Source organism: Halichoerus grypus, chromosome 9 (genome assembly GCF_964656455.1).
Source record: "Halichoerus grypus chromosome 9, mHalGry1.hap1.1, whole genome shotgun sequence".
NCBI lineage: Eukaryota > Metazoa > Chordata > Mammalia > Carnivora > Phocidae > Halichoerus > Halichoerus grypus.
In genome coordinates, this window is record NC_135720.1 from 1,815,544 (window position 1) to 1,841,713 (window position 26,170).

The 26,170-nt window shown below is 59.0% G+C and overlaps 1 protein-coding gene across 1 annotated transcript; it reads right to left on the reverse strand.

The window, feature by feature from the left end:
• Nucleotides 1-10,095: 10,095 nt before the first annotated feature.
• KIF25 (kinesin family member 25) lies at nucleotides 10,096-23,885 on the reverse strand. The gene is made up of 9 exons (XM_078055854.1): nucleotides 23,881-23,885; nucleotides 20,715-20,789; nucleotides 18,240-18,389; nucleotides 14,596-14,772; nucleotides 13,305-13,456; nucleotides 11,978-12,121; nucleotides 11,464-11,619; nucleotides 10,506-10,656; nucleotides 10,096-10,364 (listed from the first exon to the last, which is right to left on the reverse strand). The coding sequence occupies exons 1-9, from the start codon at nucleotides 23,883-23,885 to the stop codon at nucleotides 10,355-10,357; spliced, it is 1,020 nt and encodes a 339-aa protein (XP_077911980.1). The 3' UTR covers nucleotides 10,096-10,354.
• Nucleotides 23,886-26,170: the final 2,285 nt, after the last annotated feature.

Below are 26,170 nucleotides of genomic sequence, written 5' to 3' on the forward strand. Positions count from 1 at the left end.
AGAGAGACAGACAGAGACAGAGACAGAGAGACAGACAGATGGAGACAAAGAGAGACAGAGACAGACAGAGACAGATAGAGACAGAGACAGAGAGACAGAGACAGAGACAGAGACAAAGACAGGCAGACAGAGACAGACAGAGACAGAGACAGACAGAGACAGAGACTGACAGAGAGACAGAGACAGACAGAGACAGACAGACAGAGACAGATAGAGACAGAGACAGAGAGACAGACAGAGACAGGCAGACAGAGACAGAGAGACAGATGGAGACAAAGAGAGACAGAGACACACAGAGACAGATAGAGACAGAGACAGACAGACAGAAACAGAGACAGAGACAAAGACAGGCAGACAGAGACAGAGACAGACAGAGAGACAGACACAAAGACAGGCAGACAGAGACAGAGACAGGCGCTGCGGACTCCCGGTTGGTGAGTGGCCCCCGACGACACACAGGTGTTTCTGGCTGGGAAGGACGCAGCCGGCGGCCGGGCGAGGAGCCCCCGGGCTGAGGGTGGGATGCCCACGCGGCCGCTCACACCCCCCCCCCGGGAGGGCCGCACACGAGTGACACGCTCCCTCGATCGCCAACCCCAGAAGCCGCGAGCGTTGGGGGTGCCTGTGAGCACACGGGAGGCGGGCGCTGGGGCTCGCGGACAGACAAGTACATGTTTACGGATTTGGGGCAGAAGCTCAGCAAGTCCTTCTCAAGGCCTGGCAGCGGGAAGGGCGCAAAGTAGGTCAGACCGCGGGCGGCGGGCCCGTCCCCGGAGCCTGAGAGCCGGCGTCCGCGTGTCCCCGGAGCCGCCCGCGCTGCCCCAGGGCTGCCGCGTGCAGGGTCGGCCGCGGGGGGCGGGGGGCGCCCCTGAGTGTGCAGACGACATGCCAGGGCGTCTCGCTCTCAGAAGTAAGACAACATCACGGAAGCCAGAAAATGGCCCCAGCCGTGGCCACCGCGGCCCAAGCGGGGAGCCGAGCTGAACCGGCGTCGGGGGCCTGCCCCCCGCCAGCTCCCGGGCTCTGGTCTTCTCGCCCTGCTTCTCCCCTGCAGGGCGGTGGGCGGCCCCGCACCCCGTCGCCGCCTTCCTCGGGGTGCAGTACTACGCGGGGACCGGAAGGCTCCTCAGGTAACTCGCTGACGTCAGGGGACACTCTGTGGGACGGAGAACACCCAGCGCGGAAACCAGGTGGTGGGACGGGCGCGACCTCACCGCTGCGGGGCGGCCATTCTTCTTCACTGACGTGTGCTGTGAGTGCGCGTCCTTCCCACACCCGAAGTTTCGCTCTCTGGGGCGGATTTGTCCTTGCAGGGGTGGGGAGGTCTGAAGATCTCACTCTCAGCAGCCCCCCCACCGCGGGCGTCTGCACCTGGCTGGGAAGGGTCACTGGGCAGGCGCCCCTGGCGGGCTTCTTCCTGGGTTGTGGGAGCTGCTTTCTTGAGAGATCTGCCCCAGAGCTTGTAGGATAACACAGAGCTCCCCAGGCCCCTCCAGGGACCTGAGTGACTCCCAGAACAGGGGCCGGTGAGCGGGGCCGGCGACCCCGGGAATTCCCTGGGCTCCTGCAGGTGGGCCAGTGGCAGATGGGTGGGGAGGAAGGGATGGGGGCGTGTGCTGTGTGGAAGGGTCTGAGCCTGGGGAGCACGAGGGACCCAGTGGATGATTGCAGACAACCTTCTCCTCACCACCCCTGCAGGTCAAGGCCCCTGGACGAGGGGTGCATGGAGGCTCCCGGGCCCAAGTCAGAGTCCCCAGGGGAGGAGGGAGAAGGGTGGGCACCCGGCTCTGCTCACACCTCCTTCCTTCTCACAGCCTCTGGCCCGGGGCCCTCGGCAGTCGTGCAGGTCACGCTCATCAGGATGAGGGGCAGGAGTGCTGAGGCCCTGTATCAGGTATGTGCCCACAGGCTGGGCAGCCCCAGGCCGGGCTCCAGCACCTGTTTTCTTAGTCCACCCAGGCCCACCGGGGGCCCCCGGGTAGGGACCCCTGGACCCGCAGTCAGGCAGTGGGGGAGTGGGAGGCTTCTGGGGGACAAGGCAGGGCGGGAATGGCTCCCCTGGGCCTCCACCTTCCTGGTTGGGTGCTCGTTGGGGTCAGAGGCCACCATCCCCAGGTAGTGAGCACTCCCGGGGCTGCTCCAGGCCCCCCAGGGGCAGGAGGAGGGACCGATGCCAATGGTTATGGGCTGGGGGTTCCCCGCCTTGCTGGGCCTGACCTGGGGGTGGTGCCCTGGACAGAGAGAATATTAGGCTCTGATGTGACTCCCAGAGAGGGACGAAGCTAGACCAGGGAGGGGGAGAGAAGCCACAGTGCCTGGGCAGGGTCAGCTCCCAGTGCAGCTGGGGGCTCACGGCCCAGAGACGGCAGACAGGACGTGCCCCCAAAAGGGCGACGAGACAGCCTGTACCCACCGGCCCCGCGTGGCCCCTCTGCAGCGGTGAGCTCACCCTGCGGGATGCGAAGGAGTGGGTGCTAGCTGGGCCCCCACCTGGCAGGACCCGGGGCGGCCGCCTCTGAGCCCCAGCACCGGACAGGCTTCCTCACCCAGGAAATGGGGGTGGGAAGCTATTCTTGACTTCCGAGGATGCTTCCAGATCTTATTCCTAAAATCTATCCAATAGTAACCAAGTCCGACAAGTTCAAAGGAAGAGAACAGCCCAGGGCTGTGAGCCCCCCATCCAGCAGCCCCTCGGGACGGGGTGGGCTCTGCGTCAGGGCCCCAGAGGGGACCCAGGCACCAGCTGTAGGAGGCACCTCCAGGAGAGGAGAGGGGGGAGGAGCCCACGCAGGAGCCGCTCCCTCCCTGAGCTGTCCTGGCTGAGGACGGGGGCCACGGCCTATGCCCCACTCCTGCCCACACAGCTTGTGGCCTCGGGGGCACGGGGGGGACAGGAGAAGGGGGCCGTGTAGACAGTGGGCCCAGCAGGTGCAGTGAGGACAGGGCAGGGCGGGAGCCTCTGGATGAGGGACTCTGGGGGCCGGGGGCAGAAGGGGTCGTGTGGACATCCCCAGCCGGGGGTGCTGGTGTGTGTGCTCAGGGAGGACAGAAGTGGGGGGTGGCCGGAGGTGGAGAGGCAGGGTGCACGCACACTGCCCCCTACCAGAGGCAGGCCCACACCACGGCAGCCTGGACCACGCTCCGTCGGGAACCTGTGCAGTGAGCAGGGGCGACCAGCCCCCAGAGGAGTCTGCGGTGTGGACAACTGCAGATGTGGCTCTGCCCACTTGGGGCTCATCCACGCCGCACAGCTTGTCCACCCGGCACCGCTGCATCCACAAGACACAGCTCGTCCGCCCCGGGCTCCGTCTACACAGCCTGGCTGCATCTACACAGCATGGCTCATCCGCACGGCAAGCCCCATCCACATGGGGCTCTGTCCACCCAGCAGGACTGCGCCCACGCCTCATCCACACCTCGGCAGCCTCCCACATCAGGACGGCCTCCGGCCCTCACCCCTCCTGCTCTGGAGCTCCTGCCACCGCCTGGCTGACCGAGGTCCGCCCCCACCCAGCCCCTTCCCCCGTGTGTTCACCTGTCAGTGTGTGGAGCAGGTTCTCAGGTCGGGCCTGGAGGGGATGAGTAGATCCCACTCTCGTGCCAACCATGACGGGTCCCAGCTCCACCATCTGGGTCACCAGGGGGCAGAAGTCAAGTCTTCTTGACCATGCGGTCTTCAGGCTTGAGGGGCGGGCCGTGCGGGCCCCTCGGGTAGCCCTGCCCCATCTGTTCTGGAAAGGAAGGTATGTTAGCTATTCCCTTTGGGTTCTCTCCGCACTGACCCTGATGGATGGTCGGACTAAGTGCACAGCCTTCTGGGAGTCTGTGACCCAGGGCATGGTCACTTGTCATTGCACTGGCCACAGGCTTCCGCTAGACCACTCTGTTTGCAATCCCTCTCTGTGAGTTGTGGGCCCAGCTGTCGCCCCAGACGTGTCCAGACGTGTCCGCCACCCACAGGGTGCGGACACCACGGGAAGCACCATGGCTGGAGCCGTAGGATCACCTGGACTCCTGGTCCCTGCGGAGCCCGTAAAGCCAGAGAGGCAACTAGGCCAACCAGTGAAGCCGCGATCTAGATTCTGAATATTCCTCACTCTGCGCCCCAAGACAGAGCCCGTGTCCCGGTCGTTTCCCATCACAGGTCACAGGGGAGCAGCCAGGGCTCCCGGCCTGGGACAGCGCTGGTCACCGTTAGGGCTCAGAAGACTGCAGGTGAGATGGGGCGGAGCAGGGACCAGCCCCAGCCCCACGCTCTGCACCTGACCCATCCTCCACGTCTGGGGTTGGAGAGGTTCTTCCCAGCTTCACACCACCTTAACAGCCAGGTGGTTTTACACGCGGTAGCAAGTTCTGGAAAAGTGTGCTTTTGAGGGACAGCTGACCTTCACTCAGGTACATCGGTGCACTCAGAGGCCAGGGAAGGCAGCATGTGCGGCAGGCGCATGGCCCCAGCGGCCAGCTTGCGGTTGGACCGCGTGGCTCAGGAGCGCTGCGGCTGCAGCTGCAGGCTGGGACGACTCCCCGTGATTAACGGCTGTGCTTGCCTTGCAAAGGCAGGGTGGCCTCCCTAGGCCGAGGCACGCTGCCCCCACCCACCTCCAGGCCCCGCTTGCAGGTGGCCTTCCTGGAGCCGGCCGCCACCTGGATGGTGCAGGGTCGCTGGGCTGAGCCCGCCGGTGCAGGGGTGCGTGTTAGCAGACTAGCGCCAGCGCCCCCAGGTGGAAGAGCAGGGCTTGTGCCGATCTCACTGGCTCCTAACCCGAGCTGGGCCCTGCATCCCTTCCAGAGACCCCGAGAGAGGCTGCTCTGAGCAGGTGGGATATGAGACGGTCGTAACCAGCCCCGAGCCTGAGGCTCTTAATGGGCATCCGGTTGTGGTCCGGCTCATTCTACCTGGGCCCCTCTGGCCTCTCCCCTGCACAGGATCCGCACCCGCGCACCTGCTGCCCCTTGATCCTTTCTGTGAAAGGACATCTTGTGTGTGTACACAGCGCGCACGTGTAATAAAGACCTAAATCCACACCTGCCTCGGACGCTTGGACCAGCCTGCGCTGGGCGGGCCAGGAGGCTGAGGGCTTCTCCTGCGTGCCGCGTGCTGGTACCGCCCGGACGGGGCCGTGGGGGGCCACTCATGCCCCCTGGAGCTCATATTTACCAAATGTGCTCCTTAGAGAGAAGCAAGGCTGCTCTACCCCCCTCCTCTGTGGCCTGGAGTTGCTGAAGGGGCAATTCTGCCATGAGGGATGGACGGGGCGGGGGCGGATAGCAGGGGTCCCTGTGGGCACCCAGGCTCCCTGTAGACAGACGTCACGGGCCAGCCCTGGGCAGGTGCCGGCCGGGGTCAGGGTGGTGGGGCAGGCTCGCTGGCTGCCCGTCTGGTCCCTGTGCAGGAAGTACCCGGGCCCCGGGCTACCGAGGGCACCCAGCCTAGCGGCCACAAGAGAAAACTCTTGAGGGAGGGCCCCTGAGCCAGGCAGCAGGAGGTCGGGGCCTGAAGGATGGGAGGAGGGCGTCCAGAGCTGTCTGGGCTCCTGCTTCCCGTGATTTTCCAAAGTCGTACTAACACCAGTCCCCATAGTAACAAACGGGGTTGTGTTTGCTCTGACCTGAGGTCTATGGAGATTATTTTCCTACAAAGAAAATGTGGGCACAAGAGCTCAGCCCCGCGGACTGACTGGCTACTGCGCAAAGAAGGTGTTGGGTGGGGCAGAAATGAGCCTGCGGGGCCGGCCCCCGCACACAGGCCCACGCGTGCACACACGAGGGTGAGCGGACCTGGTGAATGGACAGGGCTTGGCGGCCGGCCCTGGGGGACGCCGCACCTCTCCCCAGCTGCCACAAGAGGGCGCTGGACACACGCCGTGAGCCTCTGCCCAGCACCGCCCCAGGCCCGGGTGTCCGGGAGGGCATGTGGGGGGCGGGCCTGGGCAGGACCAGCCTGGCGTGCTCAGGGCCATGTGGTTCTGACGGGCTCCTCTTGGTGCAAGTCGGGGCTCACACCCAGACTCCGTCTCCCATCACCCCTGATCCCACCCATCCGTAACTTGAGGATGGCCGGGTCCAGAGGGAGGCCAGGGCCCTGCCCTGCGTCCTTGGCAGATGGGGCAGCAGGGACCGCTGGCTGACCCCGAGAAACCACCAGAACCCGGGAGGGGCTCCTATTTCTATCCTTCCTCCAGGCCCCATGGACAGACAAGGAAAATTATGCCAAGTGTCTGTTAACCACCGGGTAATCTTGGGTTGCTGGGTGAGCGGGGAGCACAATTAGAGGCCAAGAGGGGCCCGGGGCAGTGATCTCCAGCCCTCCCCACTCCTGCCCACCCAGAAAAAGTGAAAGCCTGACACACACGGTGGAGGCAAGAGTGGCCGGAAAGTCAGAAATACCAGCTTCTCCTTTGTGCAGACTAGGACTTTTTCTTTCAGGCAAAACAGATGTTTTCCTGGAAAATGGGTCTTAAGTAGTAGGGACGCATGGTTTGCGAGAAGACACAGGTCAGGGCCCGCGTGGGGCTCCTAAGTAGGCTGACTCATCTACTCTCCGAGACCATGGTGACCACCAGTGGGGAGGGTCGTGTGGCCCCAGGGGTGTGGTGGGCCCGGGCACAGGTCCGGCAGCACAGCCGCGGGGCTGAAAGGAAGCCCAGCCAGGTTCCCTCCGGGCCCCAGGAGTGGGCAGACGGCTCAGGAAAGTGGAGGCCAGGCCTGGGCCAGGTTTGGGTGGAGGCCAGAGGCCGAGTCACCAGGTCTAGAGGCACAGAAACCCCGAGGGCTGTTTTGTTGCAGTTCCCTGGGCCAACTGCCTGGTCTCGCTGCGACCCCTCCTGCCCTGGGGTGAGGCCGGGGGAGTCGGGTGCGCGCTGGGGAGCACAGCTGCCACCCTGCTGGGATGCAGGACGTCACAAGTGGACCTGGGGCAGTTCTGTTTGGGCCGGCTGCCAGTGCAAGGGGCTTGTGGCCCTCGGGGACCCACAGCCCATCGAAGTCATGGACCCAGGAGTCTAGAGGGCATGTCTAACCTTCACTTTGGTTTGGTGAACTCTGCCCTGTGGCCCTTGGGTCACCTAGGCCCACCTCCTTGGGAGACAGAATCTAGAGCACAGGACGTCCTTTCTCCAGAAAAGCCTACTCACTCCGTGGCCGGCCGCCCCAGAGCCGCTGCGTGGGCTTGGAGGCTCGGCAGAGGAGAAGAGAGGGTTGACCGGGGACCAGGGCGTCCGTCCAGGAGACCTGGGGCTCTTAGAGAGGAGCCGGGCCCCAGGCACAGTGGCCAGGGGCTCCAGGAGGGGAGCAGGGGGACCATGAGGCCCATCAGTGTCCGGCTTTGGGCCCCATCCGCACGTGACTATGTGGTTTTCTAAAATTTGCAGAATGAAGATGTTTTTAACCGTAAGTGGTTAAAACCCACTGACTCGCCAGCAAGGGTTGGCTCCCTTGCCCCAAGGGGCACGCGGGTCGGGTTTGGGAGGGCGGTGGTTCACAGGTTACCGCCTCCCCGGGTGGGGACAGAGTGGCTTCCAGGACGTGGCGAAGGAAGGCCAAGGCAGGCCTGCTGGGAGGCGGAAGAGCGCCGGGGGCCTCACCCCGAATTCAGCCTGGAGTTCAGTGCAGGGGGTGAGGGAGGGTGAGTTCAGTGCTTGGGGTCTCGGGACCCTTTGTACTCTTCACACTTTTTAAAAGTTCTGACCGGATGCTTTTTTATCCAAGTACTTACCTCACAGCAATGGGTCACCTCGCTGTCTCCCGCAGGAGACCCCCGGCTGTCCCCGCCCTGGCCCCGCGCTCACCCTCACCCTCAGCTGCTGCTCCCAGACAGTGTGCCGCGGACCCCGCCCGCTGACGCCCCACGGTCCTCGCTCCCTGCAGCTCCGGGCCTTCCTACGCTGTTGCCACGGACCCAGCGGCTCAGGGCCAAGCGTTCAGGCCGCTGCGCAAGCGGAAAATGCGCATTGAGGGGGGATGTGCCTGGTATTGGTTGTTCAGCATCCCCGAAATACCCTGGGGGGTGGGGGCACCGAGCCAGTCCCAAGAATGCGGGAGGCAAGCCCCGAGGGGCGCGGGGCGACCTGTGCACGCGGACCCAGGAGCCCGCGACAGCGCGTCCTCGGCACAGCGGCTTGAACTGTCTGAGGAAGGTCGGGCCGCTCTGTCCCAGGGCAGGGGCAGCCAGGAGAAGGGAGCCGGGGGGCAGGAGGACGTGGGGGGCACAGGGTGGGCCGCTCGGCTGGTGACGGGAGGGGCAGGGCTGGGAGGCACCTTCCCGGAGCGCCTCGTGTTGTCAGGGCGCGTGGGACAGGGCTTCTCTGCGTGCCAGCGATGGGGCCAAAGGCCCCAGGCTCCACATGCTCCCCCTCCTCCACACGCGGGCCCCCACCTCTGGGAGCCACAGGCCCCGGGGCGGCGGAGACAGAGGCAGGCTGTGCGCGGGCGGCAGGGGAGGTCCGGGAATCCGTGAGGCCCTGAAGCCCTGGGACGCGCTCTGGCGTCCCGACGGTGACACGGGCCGCGAGGCCGCGCTCAGTTCCCACCTCCCCACAGACGAAGTGTTCTCCGCCTCTGCCGAACACGCCCAGTCGGGGGCGAGGCTTGCACGGTCATCACGCCAACACGGAGCGGCGGCTCTGAGGCCGGCGCTCGGCCACCCGAGGCCTGGGGGCTCACACGGCCACGGCCACGTGCAGACGGGGCCCTGAGCGCGCATCCAGGCGGTGAGCCTGTGTGCACGCTCTCCGCCTGCCCCAAATGCCCCGTCCCTGCCCTGTCGGCCGTGACTGCCTCAGCTTCCAGAGGCCCGTGACCGTCTCGCGGGACCGTCCTGAGGGGGCGTCCGGGGCGGCGGGCGCAGGACGCTGGGCTGCAGGGGCGTGGACGGTGCAGAGCTGGCCACTCGCTGCGCGTGCAAGGAAGAAAGACTGTTCTCGGCGGGCAGCGGGCCGTGCCCCAGTGAGTGGCCGAGGACCCGCGCAGTCACTCTCCAGCCGGCCCTGGCGGTCCCCTACCTGCCTTGGGATGGCAGCGACGCGTCCCGCACAGGCTGGGAGTGGAGGGGCTCCCGGACGCACACCCGCTCTGGGGCCGCCCTCGCGGACAGGGGGTGGGTTCTGTCCCCGTCACCCGACTCCGCGGTGGGGAGTCTCTCCATGTCAGAGCCTCTAAAACGGATCTGTCTGTAACTTTGCTGAGTTTTCAGCTTTTTGGGAAATCGTGTCCCCGGCAGCCATGCTGCTGACGTTTGCGTCAGGACTGGAACACTGTGTCCACGTGCTGCGGTCTCCGTCCCGCTCAGGGGCGCGCACATGCCCAGGAGCGCTCACCGCGGTCTGTCCTCCAGCAGCCGACCAATCTGTCACCCTCCCCATCGTCCACATGACCCGGCCCTGCCCCGCCCTCTGCGGCGTCCTTCTCCCGCAGGGCACCCCCGTCCCGTGACCTGCAGCGGCCCCAGCCTCGCACCCCGCGTCCCGGAGCCCGGCAGGAACTGGGTCCCGGGCGGTGCGGGAAGGAACGGGAACGCTGGTGAGGAGCGAGGCCCTGGATGCACCCCGGGGGGACTGAGGCAGGCGTGGGTCCTCGTGCCTCCCTCAGGGCCACGCACACCGTCCCCGGAGACACACGCGCGGAGCAGGCCTGCTGGGTTCGTGCTAATCGCTAGAAAACACATTTTGCTCACTCTTACATAAAACAGGCTGAGGTCTGAACGGGTTTTCCTCACACTTAAGCCACTCGTGCTCCGGAAGCATCAGCGGGGACCTGCGTCTGAGCCTCACTTCCAGAGCCGCACGCGTGGCGAGGGCACGGCCGCGTGTCCTGTTGGTCTGCGAGGCCCGCACGCCCGTGGGCGCAGCTCAGAGCGGCTTCCACCCAAGGATCTGCGCTGCCGGGCTGACACCGAGACGCGCACCGCATCCGCGCGTGGCCCCCGGTCGGGGCGGGTGCTCGCGCCGCATCCGAGTTCCCGGGGCCCCTGGATCCCACGCACGGCCCCCACGCTGAGAGCCTGTGGCCCGCCACATGTCATGCGTCATGGCCAGCGCTGCGACGTCGGCTTGGGACGACGGGTCATTACGAGGAGGAGCAATAACATGAAACATCTGCTCTTGGTGGCGTGTTTGTGCACACCCAGCGTGTTACAGACGGGGGAACGGGGCTTTACGGGCTGAGGAAAGTGTCCGGGTCAGGCGGCCGGCACGAGAGCCCGGGGCTGTGGTTCTGGAACCGCACTCCGACCCCGGATCGTCTGGTCTTCGCACCTTCCCTGCTGGTCGGCAGACACAGCTCCTTCCGCTCGGCCGCCACGTCCCCGCCCCCCGCTTCTTGCTGGGCGTCTCCTGCTCCTTGATGACGGGTCAGCGTGTCACTGGTTCCTTGGAAAACAACAGGCTTATGAAGTCCAAAGTCGATGAGCTTGTGTTAGGGCACATACATTGTCAAGGAATGACAGGAAACTCATCGTAAGGGCACAAAGCCCATTAACAGGGGCAACCCGCCCACGGCTCCTGCTTCACCTGGGTTTCCGGGGGGCCGCACTGCCCCCTCCAGCTTGGCCTCGCTGCACTTGCCTCACCCGGGCCCCAAACCCCAGGCACCGCAGCGTTTCTGCCACGTGCGTCCGGCAGGGGGACACGCACAGAATCACCAGGAGCTTTGCGTCACCTCCTTTAAAATAAGAAGCAAAGGCAGGTGAAAGATCCCAAGAGAAACCTGGCATGGCTAAGCTACTGCGGAGCCCACGTGGAGTCGGACGCCGGCTTCGGGGGCGCGGGCCTGGGCATGGGTCGCTCCTGATGAGGGTGCGTGATGGCAGGGTCCCCCAGCCAGAGCACCCAGGGCTCCCCAGCCTGTTGGACAACAGGGGGTGCTGAGCGGCCTGGGAGAAAAAGCAAACCCAGGGACAAGGGAGAGGGAAGGACGGAAGGACGGGGAGGCAAACCACGCAGACACTGGGAGGCCACGGCAAGGGCTGCGTGTGTCTCCCGTGGGCCCCGCCGCCCCGCATCCAGCCTCGCACATCAGGGGCCCTCCTAGAGGGAGAAGCCGACACATGAACCCTGGATGCAGCCCTGCCTCTTCCTGTGGAGAAAGTCCATCTGCAGTGAGACAGAGGAGACGCCAGGATGAGACGCATAGAAGGCCTAGAACATTCTACCCCAGCTATCCTCAGGGTGAGCTGCAGCCCACCACGCGCCCGACAGGATGGGACACAGGACGCGGAGGCAGCCCTGCGAGGAGCCGAGGACCTACTTGGAGGGCTGGCCAGGCACGTGCAAACCAACCAACCCAGTGCACGGCGACACGGAGAACAGCGCTGAAAATACTCTGGGAGGGGACAACAGTGACCTGGGGGCCCAGGAAGTCCCCCAAAGAGGTATGGCCAGGAGGAGCGAGCCCCCCAGGGGAGGGAGTGTGCCGTGGCACCCTCTGGGGGTCCTGTGGTCTGGGGCCTCTGGGGGGCCCTTACGTTACCAAGAACGTCCTGGAGAAAGTGGGTGAGCTGGCTGTTGCGGTATGGGATGTGGGCTCTGCGCTCCGACAGGGCCCCCAGGACGTCCGCGAGGGCCGCCAGGCTCCGGTTTATGAACGAAGTCTCCCTCAGGGCCGATCCTGTCACTCCAGACACACCTGGGAAAGTGCGAAGACCCAGCCACGTGGTTAGCATGGGCAATGAATTCTCTGGCAACACCAAGAAATGAACGAGGGAAAGCAAAACTGTCGCTTCTCAGGAAGGGAGCACTGAGTGGGGAGCCCCTCAGTCCCATCGGCATCCTCCTCTGACCCCCTGCATGGCCTCGACTGGGAACGGGCTGGCCGCTGCAGAGCCGTGGAGGGGGCATCGCTCTGGGACGAGCACGTCTGGTGGCCATGGAAAGACAGCTGCCCACTGGGAGGAGCAGCTGTGAGCTCACTGCAGAGGGGGGCCATGCTCAGGACGCCCCACATCCCCGCTCGCCCCAGACAGAGGCTTCCGCTCTGCGCTCACCCACACACTCGCTGCCCGCCAGGTCCACGAGCTGCAGCTTGGCATGCACCTGTTCCGCGGGTCGCTGGGCCCCCGGGGACCCGGGCGAGGCTCTGCCCCAGGCCGGCCGCCCCTCGAGTGGTGGTCCAGGTGACTGCCGGTCAGCTGCAAGGGGGTGACATGTACCCGGGAGTGACATCCACAAAGCCTCCCTCAGCTTCCCGCAGCGCCGAAGAGTGGGCCCTCATCCCGAAGGACCACACTCCGGGGGTGGGGGGCTGGCCAAGGGGAGGGGCTTCTCTGGGTAAAACAGGGAAAGGGAGGCCAGTGCCCATGTAGTCTCATGAGCACCAAATGACGTTCCCAGAAATACTCGGTAATGACACAGATTAATACCCGATGGGCCCTGACAGAGGTAAACTCCACCCTTGTTTCCTAGGCCCCCACAGAAATCCTGACAAAACTGGTCTTCATTTTGCCGTGTGTGTCCATTTCATCGAGCGTTATTCTTAAACAGACTTCCTAAAGGGATTTTTTTAAACCTAAATAATATACTCACTGTGGAAAGCATAAAAAATACACATAATTTACAAAAAAAAAAAAAAAAGAACAACATAAAATCCACTCTGGTCTCCACGGCCTTCTCCCGTGTGGCTAGCGGCCGTGGGCTCCCTGGACAGCACCTGCCCACCCACGGCCCCGCCCTCCCAGCAGGTGCGCCCGGTCCTGGGACTCATCGGGCCGAGTTTGGGGGGCGCAGGGCAGTCAGGAATCTCTGCACTGACCCCCCAACCCCCCGTCCTCCCTTGCCTGGACCACCTCGGCGGCCACAGGGTCAGGGGCGTGTCGCCCCCCCCGGGACCAGGCATCTGTATGACCGCATGTGAAGTAGGCCCTGGACCAGCCATCCTCTGCCCGTGGACCCTGGCACCGGGAGCCTACAGAAATTCGGGTCCTCGGCCCGTCCATCCCAGCCTGGGGGCCTTGGGCTTCGCGAGTCCCACAGACGACCCTGTGTGCTGGCCCAGTCTTCACCGACTGGGACGTCCAGACCCTTGCAACCCATGCCTTACTTTTCTTACATAACTGGCACCATTGTATATACTGGTTTGTGACTTTCTAAACCCAAATCACACTCACGACTCGGGCATCGTATTCCCAGATACAAATATGCCCATTCTCCTCGTGTTATATCCTATTTAACAAAGCCTTTCCTCCGTCCCTCACCCTGATCCCCTCTCTTCTCAGCCTGGGTTCCAGACCCTCCAAAGGAGTGTTTGCAATTCCCACCCCGGGCTCCGTGCAACTTCTCTTCCATGCCCCTGCCCAGGCGCACACGGCCACTTACCGGGGCTGTCGCAGGGGGAGGCTGCGGTGAGAGTGGCCGTTATTATCAGGTGGGATCTAGAAGAATGGGCGTGCACTTGGGTGGCGAGCTGCGCCCTGAGCTGCAGGCTTCCGGCGGCGAGTGCGATGAAGTCCTCCGCACTGTGGACAGGCCTGGCAGAGAGCCCGAGTGATGGGGAGCGCGCCCGGGGTGGCGGCAAGGGACGCCCCCCACCCTCTCACCCAGACCAAGGGGACATGTTGTAGGAAAGCGGACTGAAGCACACCTTAGACAAAATAAAACAGCAAATCAAACGCCTTCCTTTTCTGAGGCCTGACTGACGTGTCATGAACTGCTTTACTCTGGAATAATCAACTATTTCAGGACACCCCATGGACTCCAATAAAAGTCCATTTCCCTATTTTAGTGAGAGATGACAGCTAATCAGAAATTCCCATCAGCGGGACCTATGTTGTTCTGAGTCTTATTAGTCAAAAGCTGAGAGTTCTGGTTACCTTGTGCAAACTTATGGTTCAGTGTACCATCCTGTAGGTTTTTTTCAGATGCTAGAAACAGCTGCAGACCCTTCCCTTACTGACTCTGAGATCCCAGGACAGGCTCGCTACCCTAACCCTCATCAAACAAGGGGAGACAGCCTTCCCCCGCCCCCCGCGAGCAAACCGGATACCCAGATGTGGACTCAGGGAACAGGCAACTTTGAGGAGTGTCTTTAACCAATATGAGGAGACTTTGGGGTGCCTGGGTGGCTCAGTCGTTAAGCGTCTGCTTTCGGCTCAGGTCATGATCCCAGGGTCCCGGGATCGAGCCCCACATCGGGCTCCCTGCTCCGTGGGAAGCCTGCTTCTCCCTCTCCCACTCCCCCTGCTTGTGTTCCCTCTCTCACTGTGTCTCTGTCAAATAAATAAATAAAATATTTTTAAAAATATGAGGAGCCTTCCCTATGTACAAGATGAATAATTACTGTATTCTATCCAATATTGGCATGTACAAGCGGAAATGAGGACGTCTATACTTAATGGCGGGACCGCGGGGAAGTCCACTTCTCCAAGCTCGCTCCCTCATCTGGAATATGAGGATGGGACCTGTGCCACACATTTGTCATCAAGATATTTTAAAAGGTTAATTAACGTGTCTGTTTTAACTGTGATTTTAAAAAGATAATTTCTAAAGCAAATGGAAAAACGCATGACACATCCTAAGTGCAACAACACCGCAAACCCTTTCAGCGATGAAGGGGTCCCGGTGAGGCTGCCGGCCGCTCGGAGGAGCCGGGCCACGGCTGAACACTCACTGCCGGGTTGGCGGAGAGACCTCCCGCTCTGCTGCCTTGCTTGTCGGCACGTCACGCTTGGGCCCAGACACCTCCATGCGGCGCTCTTTGGCCAGAAGGTCAAGAATGTCGTTATTATACACTTCCACTATGGACACGTCAACCTTCAGGCTCTTTGATGGGTTTTCTGAAATAAGCCTGGGGGGTGGGAACACGAGGGATCAGCCACCACGGGAACTGGGGCGGCCCCGTGAAGAAAGCTGTAGGGGACCCACTCTCATAGGACAGGCTGCCGTCCGGGACACGCAGCGAGACCCCCAGCCCGCGAGTACTGGGCAGCGTCTTACCACCAGCGGGAAGAAAGCGAATTCTCTTTGAACCGCAGGGTAAGCAACTGTCTTGGGAGCTGTATCTGAATCAATGATTTCAGCCATCGGTAGGGACCCTTAGGATCCCAGGCCCACGAGGGGAGGGCGCAGGGAGAGCACGCAGCCTCCATGCAGAAAGCCCCTCGGCCGAGTCTCATCACCGCACAGAAGCCCAAAGCCGGCTGCCAGGACAGGAGGGCTCAGCACCTTCCCGGGGCTGGGGTTTGCTCTGTTCCAGGGAGGACGGGGTGCCGGCTCCCGCCCCAGCCCGGCTCGCGCCCAGACCGCCAGCCAAGGACTGCCGGGACCTCCTGACAGCCCACCCAGCCTCTTAGAAACCACTGCACGTCTTCTTCTGTTTCATCTTGTAAAGTGCTATGTGCTGACCATGGAAAGGTTTAAAAATACAGATACTACCCGCTTAGAGAAAAACCCTATAACCCTAGTCAGGGCAAGAGTGACCATCAGCCCGGCTCCTCCCGCCCGCACCCCTGCTAGTGCCTTTCCACAAAACTCCCACAGCCCACGGAGGCCGCCCCTGCCTTCTGGGGATCGTTGCCCGTCTGACATGTGCTCAGTGAGACCAGTCTGAGTCTGAGTACGGTGCTTTCTTGTCCACAAAGAAATTCTGGATGCGGGGCTGGAAGTCCAGCATGGGAGGAGGGTGTCTGCCGAGAAAATACACAGCCTGGTGTGTCTTATGCGAGCATGGATAGATGGAGTTTACCGAGGAGCTACGGAGAGCCAAGATAAAATGAGCAATTAATGTCTTCTGGTGATACAGTCAAGGAAACGAGAAAGACTAAGATGAAAGAAAAAAATAAATTCTCCAGTGAAAATAATTTTCGGCACAGAGTTCAGATTTGGATCGTCCTCCGCGCTGGGGTCTGCAGAGAAGACTCTAAGAAGTTAAATACTGTGGGAAGAGCGAAGAGCTGGGTCAGCTGAGCTGGGGGCTGGGCGTCCCCCCCGCCGCTCTCGAGAACACGCTCACGCAAACCTGACCTCGGCGTGTGGCTCCATCCCCTCATGTGAACGGCCGCGTCTTTGGGCGTCACAAAACCCGAATTCGAAATTTCTTATCTACATAATACCAGGGAGCTGATTTGAAGATTTCCTCCCATTTACTTAAGTACTTGATCTGCTCCATGCATTGGTTCATTTGTCTCTCTGGTGTTCGGTAGTTTGCTAGACGCTGCAAACGGTGTTGAACGTGCTCTTCAGTCTTTGCCGTGAAGAAGCCGAGTGTTTAGCGGGCAGGACGCCTGCTGGAGCGCGTTTTACACAAAAAATACGTGTGGGCTCCTGCGAGGTTACAAAGGGGGAGGCCCGAGGCAGGGCGGGTGGGAGGGCCGCCCCTGGTCCTGCGCATCCTCCTGGATCCTCTCTGTGTTCGTTCTGGGCTTTTTGAGGGCTGGAAATGATCACACGCATTCTCTGGACTCCTTGTTCGTTCAGCCTGGCAGGTAGAAAGCGCCTCACGTCTGCTGATAAGCCGAGATCTGCCACAAAGGCTGTGGTGTCACTGGGCTGGAAGGAGCCAGGCACCTTCACGACGCCAAGGGTGCCAATGAGCACAGGGCGCTGGAAGGGTGGTCGGCAGGCTCCCGCCAGGGCCCCAGAGCCTGGAACAGCAGCGGCCCCCAGGGCCCTTCTGCGCGGCAGACCCTGCAAGCTCTTCTCCTGACCCCTGGTCTCTCCGGGGCCCCTCCTTCCACGTGACCCCCAGGAAAGCCCAGAGCTGCTGCAGCTCTGCCGTGGTCTCACGTGGCCGCTGCTTAGCTTCCCGCCAATGTGGCTGCTGCGTGGTCCGATGAGGTCTCCCCGGAGGGGGCACACGGCTCTCCCACCAGCACCGGCCCTGCAGAGCACGTCTGGGACTCACACTGCAGTCCCAGCCCCTTGAGATTCTGGAACCAGAGCAAACACCCGATGCAGTGCCATGTCCCCAGAGGGAGAGCTCTGGGACCCGAGATCCCCAGCCCCGCCCCAGGGACCCCCGAGGCGGCCCGCGGCCACGCGCCTCCTTGGGCTGAGGCAATGAGGCAGGGTTGACGTGTTCCTCCCAGGAGAAGTCTGCAGGCTGGCCACACGCCCCAGACCTCCTCCCCCACCTCCGACAACCCACAAGCACGCACTTGGGAGTGGCGGCCCCGCGCGGCACCCCACACCGGCCTCGTGGCCACTGAGATTTCTAGAATGGTTGTTACACAGCCCAGCCTCACCTGCCCTGACAGGTCCTCTTCAGAAGCAGTTAGTACAAGTAAACTTAATAGATGCATTCTCTCCGTGTACTAATACTTAAGGAATATTGGTTTGAAGAGGCTCCAAAACGTTAGGCTGTGTGGGAGTTCTTATGTCTTTGTCTGGCCGCGATTTTAAGACATGAAAAGGCTCAGCAAGGAGACAGAGCGAGAAACCGAATCCAGGGGTGGGCAGCACGGAAGGCCCCCGGCTCCCCTGGAGACCTCCCGGAGGCCCCTGGAGGCAGGGACGGTCTGTGTCCAGGCCTAGAGGATGGAATGTCATGGCTTTATTCCAGGATCCCCCGGTAACTTGGGCTGCCAAGGACAACTTGTTACTAATTTTTTCCAGGAGTAATTGTATTGGTAAAATCATGAAAATGCAGTGAGTCTCTTCCAGGGATGTTTTCCCAGAACAGAAGCATCTTCAACATGCCCAGCTTGCTGTAACTCCGAAGAAGAAAACCAGATGTGTCGGCTCTTTCCAGGGCCAGGAGGCAAGGAAAAGACAACGGGGGTCTCCCGCTGTCCCCGTCCCATTCTAGGACAGAAAACCTCCATGCTCCATCCTCTCTTGAACAGGGAAATTGTCCAGCTAGGGATCTCTTTCAAAAAGTTTCGATTTGGAGCGCCAGGGGGGCTCAGTTGGTTAAGAGTCCAACTCTTGATTTCGGCTCAGGTCATGATCTCAGGGTCGTGGGATCAAGCCTTGAGTCAGGCTCTATGCTCAGCTGGGAATCTGCTTGAGGTTCTCTCTCTCCCTCTGCCCCTCCCCCCAAAACAAATAATAAAATCTTAAAAAAAGAAAAAAAGCAACCCTTAAAAAAAAAAAGTTTTGTCTTAACGACAGAATTCCAACATGAATGTGCCATAAGAATTTCTAGTGTTTGTGGTGCGGAGGCCCGGAGTATTTAAACGCTGGACCGTAGTGGGTTCCGACAGGAGCGTGAGGCGTGGTCTCCGCAAACGGGAGCCGTCCGCCGCGCCCCTTCCCGGTGCTGCTGGCCTCCCACACTCCCTGCTGCTCTGGGCCTCTGCCCACTGCCCCAGGTACCTGAAGAGCTCTCCAGCAGCCCTGGGCATGATTCCGAGGTCGCTGTGCGGGCCCCACGGGGGGATGCGCGCCTCCTTAGAATGTGGACCCAACATGGTGTAGCTCTTGCCACATCCTGTCTGTCCGTAAGCCAGAACGCAGACGTTGTACCTGAAACCCAACACAGATGTGAGCGCTGCAACCCGCACAGAGGTCTCCTGCCGTAACTGGGTTCTACGAACAACGTTCCCTCGGATGGAAACTTTGGTACGTGTCGCTCTGCATTCCTGTTACTCCAGCCCTTACAAAGCAGGCTTTCATAGGACTGGAGCTGTGTTTGCAGAGTCCCTGCTGTTGTTTGATTACACAGCATTGGGCTGAACCACACTCACCTTTACACGCGCTTAACACGCTCCTTGTTGGCACCTGCTTCTCCTCGGTGATTCGACATCTCCTCTGGGCGCCCACTGCTGGCGCCCTGCGCTCAAGGTCCACGCGGGGGTCCCACCCTGAACAAGACCCCCCGTCCGCCCCGTCCACTCCGTCAGTGCGGAGCTGGGGTCGCCCAAAGCAAGCTCATCTTGCTAAACTGGGGCTTCTCCTAATGCATGTGACACTTCCCTGTGGTTTTCTACAGATATTTCCCCATCACATATAGGACGGCGAGCACGGCTACCATTTGTTACATATTCTGAGACTTCGGCATTCCAGGGGACGCGGGGACTCCGCCTCCGCAGTCAGCCAGAACGCACCAACACGGTCTCCGGGACAGGTGCACTGCCCCTGCTCCCCACAGCTCGGGGTCACGTCACAGAGGACAGGGATGGTTGCTGGCTCCCTGCATTCCCTTCCAGCTGTTTCTTCAGCCCAAGATGTCAATGGGAAGATCGGAACATCGAAACAACATTTGAAAATGGATATAAATTTATATGATAGGGTATAGATTTATGATACAAATATATAAATGATATAAATGTATAATCTTGGCCATGAAGGTGCAGGTGATCCAGACCTACAGGGACTGAATGCTAAGGCCTAAACCCCCCTTTGCGTCACAGAGGGGACGAGACCGTCCCCACGCAGGCCCCACCTCAAGACTCTGATTTCATGGATCGACCTTTAAGCAGACGGGCTATTTAGCCTGAGGCACCCCGGCAAGTGACACCAGCGAGGCCATGAAGGATGCCAGGACTGTGAGGAGCGCTCCGGCTGACCGGCACGCCTCCCTCCAGGACCGACTGTTCTAGGCCAGCAGGAAGCGTATTAGGGCAAAGACCGATCCAGGACCTCAGAGTTACCACCCCCCATTGTTTGTCTTCCGGAATTGAAAAGTCTCAAGGTCTTTACAACAAAAACCTCACTGCATTCTGTATCTCAGACCTTCCCTGAGGAGATGATGGTGCACTTCTCCGGCAGGAATACCTTGGTCTCAGCGGGTCACCAGCTCTTACGGGGACCTTACGAGCCCTTGAGGAATGCAGAGAGGAAAGAAGCCTCTTGAAGAAAGCAGCTCAGGACTCAAAATAATGCCATCTGTTTCACATTTAAAATGGAAAGGCAACTCTGGCAAAGATCATTTAACCACTATGCCTTTTTTATTTCTGGAATCTGCTTACTTAAAAGAGGCCTACTTAAAAAAAGAACAAGAGCCCTCCTATCATTTTCCATGGAAGAACTTTTTTTGGATGGGTCTAAAAGCCCCAGCATTCCAGAAGAAGGGTGCAAGGAGAAACTGCATCATTGTGGGAGGCTCGGCCCTGCAGGAGTCTGAAGCAGGAGGCATGGGGTTCCCACGGGGACCTGACCTGTCACATCCTGCGCCTTTCGGGCACCCACAATGTGCTTTAGGTGCGGGGGCGCCACGGGCAGGAACAGGGCTATGACGACAGCCTCTAGTTTGTGGACTTGGGCTGTGCAGGAGCTTTGCTGGGCAAACACGAATATGCCTTCTTCAGGACGCTGAACGCAGGCTCCTCCACCAAACTGGGGTCCTTCCCAGCACCCCGAAGTAGGAAGGCTTGGCGTATTGTGTCTCAGCCACACGAATCTGGTTCCATTTGTTGCTAAAGACGCGATCTTTACTCAGAAGATGTGACCTTGGGAATCGGTGGTCACGGGTCCGGGGCCAGAGGCTCCGTCCCAAAGGGATCACAAGTTCCTCAGTCCAGTGTTAACACACTCCACAGACTTTCTGAAAATTCTAAAATGCAGAAAAAGTCCCAGAGAGCACAAGGACAACTGCTCACACCTTCACGTGTCACTAGAACCAGAGAGTAGGTGTCCATGACAGCCGTTCCTCAAGTCCTGGGTGGCCCTCTTCCTGGCACACAGACCTACTCCCCTGACCCCCATGGACACTAATCGACATGGGGCTACGGGTTTGCTCTGCCATCATATTCAGACTGTTATGTCACACATTCATCATGTAGCATGAATGAGATCTACTTACAGTTACTCGTAACTGTGATCCCTGGCCTTGAAGATATTTTAACTCACCCATCTAAGAGAGATGTAAGCAGCGGGCACACATCCCCAAATACCACTTGCTGAGATTCTGCTGGGCCATAAACTCTGAGAGGCAAAGGGAAAAATGACGCATTATTGGAAGAACAAGAGATATACATTAGTAACCAAATATGAAACCCTGCTAATAACCAGAGCCTTATCCACTTCCCATCTAAGCCCCCAACACAGTCAAGATCCATCTTTGTAACAATTGGAGATCGATCCCATTACCTTTCAGGCTAACAGAGGTTAAGGAAGACTGAAGAAATGTCTCCTCTGTTATAAAAACACAATTATGAATGCTTGCAAAGCAGAAAGAAAAAGCAAGCCAGCAAGAAAAAAAGAAAGGATACCATGTAATTATCCTGGGACTCAATTAGCTCCACTTAAGTGGGTCCAACAAGAATAATGTAAAAATCATACTCTGGGCAACATCGGATATGTAATATTTAATTTTTATTTTCAAGCTCTCCAAAGCATTGTTTTCCTAGGCCCCAGGTTAGTTCAGTAGAATGTCCATATGCGTCATGGGACTGGAATGTCTGCTATGGAAAGGGGAATCCGATGTGGTTCTGTGTTTATAAGCACACACAAATACAGCTAAGTAGGAAGGAACTTCTAAAAAATGCAGCTCACTGCACAGTTTGAAACAAGATTGGAATGCAGCTGAAGAGCAGGATTTGTGCCAGACTACCAAATATATGAAATAAGCACTACTGGTCAGTTGTATTGAATCCAATGTGCTTTGCATTTAAGCTTAGATGCCTGAAATACAGGCTTTTATTTAGCTGGTACCAAATGTTTCTCTTCTTTCATTTTCAGAATGTGTCATAATGTCCAATTGATCCATAGTATTTCTAGAAGCAGGAGTAATTTTAAACGTATAAAATGTTGCTTATTATGCATGATCAGGAGGGCATTTGGGGCAAGTGGTGTGATGCTGAGCTCTTGAATCTTTTTTTTTTTTTTAATTTTTATTTATGTATTTACTTGTGAGAGAGATAGAGAACACGCAGGGGAATGGGGGGCAGAGGGAGAGAAAGCATCTCCAGCAGACTCCCTGCTGAGTGTGGAGCCCAGTGCAAGTCTGTGTGTGCAGCAGGGAAGCATGGGGTTCCCACAGGGACCCGACCTGTCACATCCTGTGCCTTTCGGGTGCACACAATGTGCTTTAGGTGCTGGGGCGCCACGGGCGGAAACAGGGCTATAATGATCTCACAACCCTGAGATCATGACCTGAGCCGAAACCAAGAGTCGGATGCTTAACCAACTAAGCCACCCAGGCGCCCCTTGAATCCTTTTTTTTTTTTTGAAGATTTATTTATTATTTGGGAGAGAGCAGGGGTGTGGGCAGGAGCAGAGGGAAGAGAGAATCTCAGGCAGGCTCTGCGCTCAGCAGAATGTCCATTGAATGTGGGGCTCGATCCCACGACCCTGAGATCATGACCTGAGCCGAAACCAAGAGTCAGACACTTAATAGACTGAGCCACCCAGGGGCCCCTTGAATCTTTTTTTTTAACTTATCACCGAATTCCCACGGCCTGCTACTTGGCGCAAGCCCGCAGCCCTCCATTTGGAGCCTGGAGAAGCTGACCTCAAAAATGTTTCAGTATGTATCTGAAAAGGATGAAGACTTCCAGAAAACATCATGATGCTACCATTACCACATTTAAAAAAATTAACGGTAATTCCTCAACATCATCCCCCAAAGTCAGTCCGTGTTCTCTGACATTTCTCCAGTTCTCTGGTAAGCTTACTTTTCCTGTCAGTTTTTAAAACTCATGATTCAAACACGGCATTCCTGTGGCTGCTGGCCGAATGTCTTCTAAATTTCTAATCTACTGCAGGGGTCGGCAAAGTTTTCCTAAATAGTAAATAGTTTAGGCTTGGTGATGAGCGTCTTACTTAAAAAACACTCAGGTCTTTCCCACCAACATGAAGCCAAGGTCAAAGGTCCTGCCACCCACACTTGGTAACATTGTATTGAGTCATCACTCAGGAGGTCAGCAGTTGGACACAATGAAGCAACTCGTTCCATAAGACGGGGGTGGGGGAGGGCTGTGCAGCCCGCACCCGCTTGCACCTGCTAGCACCCGAGGGTGTCCAAGACAAATGCAGAACTAGACCCAACTGTGCCTGGCAGTTGTAGGATAAAGGAGACGTCTCAGATTAGCACGGAAAGATTGTTTCCCTAAGTGCTGTCCCTGTAACTGGGGAGGTACATGGAAAAAGGTGAAATTGGATCCATTCCTTAGACATTAATTATTCTAGGATACATCCCAAATGGATCACAAGTTTAATGTCAAAAATAAAGCACATGATTACTAGAACACCTGGGTATATTTTTCTCTAACCTGGTGACCTTTGTAACTATACTTAAGTTAAAGGGGAGAAAGCTTTTGCATGGCTAAGAGATTTCAGGAAAAGAATACAAACTTGGAAAAATGTTGCAACTTAAATCACAGATAAAAGATTAACACCCTAAAAATAGAGAAGAAAAAGGCCAATCCTCTCTGTATTAAACTTTAACATTTCCTTCTATTGTAGAAATATGCTCCTAATATTTCTCTTTATATTAGAAATCCTTTTTCTCTCTCTTTGGAGAACAGTGTCTAGAGACTTGAGCGCTCACAGGGAAGGACCGTGCATGGCCCTCAGCCACCTGACAAGACATCCAGCCCCCGCGAGAGAAGCCAGGCGCAGGTGACATTTCGGCCACGGCGGCTGCAGCCCCAGGTGCTAACGTGTCCTGGCGAAAAGCTGCAGCTGCAGGTGCAGGGGGAAGGCCAGGCCATGTGGAGGGCGTTCATTCCGCAGAGCCAGCACCCCCCACCGGCTCCAATCCACGCCCAGACCCACTGGAGGCATCCGGGGGTCCCTGACCCTCTTCTTTCTCTATGCCTTTGACCATTTTGTATCCTGGTGAACTGAGTTGTCAGGACTGGGTTCGGATGCCTTCGGCTCACCCATAGCCCTCTGCCTGCATGTAGTGGGAGGCTGGGGAAGCCTCGAACTCGCGACCACAGGGGACTCAATATGAACACACCTCGGGTCCAACGATGGCCTAAATGCACGTAAGGAGAAAACACAGCCACCTTCGTCCACCCGATACATAAATTAGACTTGAGACAATAAAATTACTTAGTATTCTTCTTACGGCATTTTGGGTCAATGGCTGTTACTTTTAGTTTGCCATTTTAACAAATAATAACATATTTTTATTCCTCTTAGAAGGCAGCAACTATCCTCTGACTCTGGGCCCATTCATATTTTTCCTGAATAGTAAGGAGTGTATTTTCCTTTGACACACATTTATTTTTAAAAAGGGGTTAAGTACTGAAACTGTTGAGATTTTCTTTCAGAACTGAAATAAAATATTGTGATATTTATTAGTTCCATAAAAAGCTGTTATAAAATAGGCAGTGGCCTGGTTTCATAAGCCCCGCATGCCCTACTGTTTATGAAGGGAGATAGTCCTGAGCACCAAAACAGTATCTCCCTGGAACAAATTCCCATGGAGATTTAAATTTAAATTCTTGCTTCTTAACCTAGATATACAGTGACTTGTGCACATTCCTTCATTTCTTCTTTTGTTCAAACGGCACAATCGAGATCTTCCCCGTCTGTCCAAACCCCAGCGTGTTCTGACCACTGCCGCCAAGCATCCCCGAATCCCGGCATCTGAGTGAGGTGTGGGCACCCCTCCTCCCTACCCCCCAAAACAAGGTCCCGGTGACGGCCGGCCGACGCGTCCCCACCCCAGCGCCCTTGCCAGCCCTTCTCGGTTCCTGCAGGTGGTAGCTGGCCAGACTTGGCTCCAGAAAGGTGTGTGACCAGCTGGGCCTTGGTTTCCTCACCTGTGGCACCTGCCCAGGTGTTCCTGAGAAGGTCGAGGGACTTGATTTGCACAAACAGGCTTGGAACAATCTGAGGGGCCACGTAAACGTGAGGTGGATTAAAGACCTGCCTCGTGGCAGGGTGGGCTCGGGAGGTGTGGCCACCTCCCCCCTCCACATCACCGAACACTGAAGACACGTAACCAGAAACGCCATACAGAACACAGCCTGGATGGACGGAGGGAGGGGAACATTCCAGCAGCACGCGGAGAGGCCGCCGGACCGCGGAGAACCTGGCGCTGTCCTGCTGGGCGGCAGACTGAGCCAAGGAGGAGGGCTGCAGGCTGGGCCCGCCCCTCCGAGGGGCGACACACAGGGACAGGGGGCCCGGGCCCTCTGCAGGGGTGAGGCCTGAAGGGCGGGTCCTGATAAACAGAGATGGTAGAGAGGGTGCTGTGGGCTCCAGATGGGGTGGGGGGGCCTCCAGGAGGAGTCACAACTACAAACCTGCAGGTCACGGGGATATGGATAGCGGCCCTGGGTGGGGAAATCCCCAGGTGGAGCGGTCCCATAAAGACCGGATCAGAATCTGGGGGGCTCCTTCCAGCCCTCCCCCCCCGAGAACCGGCTGGCCTCAGGGTGAGACCAGTGCCCCCCCGAGGCAGCCCCCCACTCTGCTTCTGTAAACGGAAGCCCTTCTCCTGACCCGGGGGGCTGGCAGCCCTCGAGGCCAGAGGCACGCCAGGCGACAGCTCCGGCCCTGAGCTGGGAATCCCTTCCCTGGCCGGACCAGCTCTCCGGGTAAAGTCTCTTCACACAAGGTCTGGACGTGTTCATCCGACAAAAGGACCGCCAAGCTCCGGGCCAGCAGCAGTGGAAGCCGGGGGACGGCGGCGGAAAAGCTCCCACGTGCGGAGGGAAGCACCATGCTGAGCCTCTCGGCCCGGATGAGATCGTTCAAGACAAAGACTCCAGAGTGTGCACCTCACAGACCATCCCCCGGGACCACGTGCTTCAGGGACACAGACAAGACGCCGGGGCGCAGATCCTGGCGCGCAGGCGGCCGGCCGGTGTGTCCGACCGAGACCCCGCGCCCTCATGCCAGCACAGCAGTGACAGGAAGGTCTGAAGGGTGGGCATCTGCACGTCTGACTTCCCTCCTGGGCCAGAACCCTGCGTGGACGGGCCTGCCCCTCCTGGTCCACTGGGGTCCCTCCGGGGCCGAGAAGCCTGGGACCCCGCGTCTGGCACAGCGGGGTGGCAGGACGGCTGGCGGCCGGAGCCCTCCTGTGTCCTCGCCGGCACCAGGGCCCCGAGAGCACGTGTCCCCAGAGAGGACGTGGAGGCGGTGGCAGCCAGCGGTGAAGGGCACGGACCTCCCGGGCAGGGTCACCAGCAGTCACAGAGCCGGCCCAGGGGCGACACTTCCCCTCCGTGTCCTCTTCCACATCCCAGTCCTCACGGACGTGGTCAGCACCTCGGCGGGGAGTGATGGAGCTCCGGGGCCCTGAGCCCAGTGGGGAGCCCATGGCCCGGGGGTCTCTGCGTCTGACCAGGTGGCTGCAAGGTGCAAGCCTGAGCCTTCCAAGGTCCTCCCGTCATCTTGGGGGA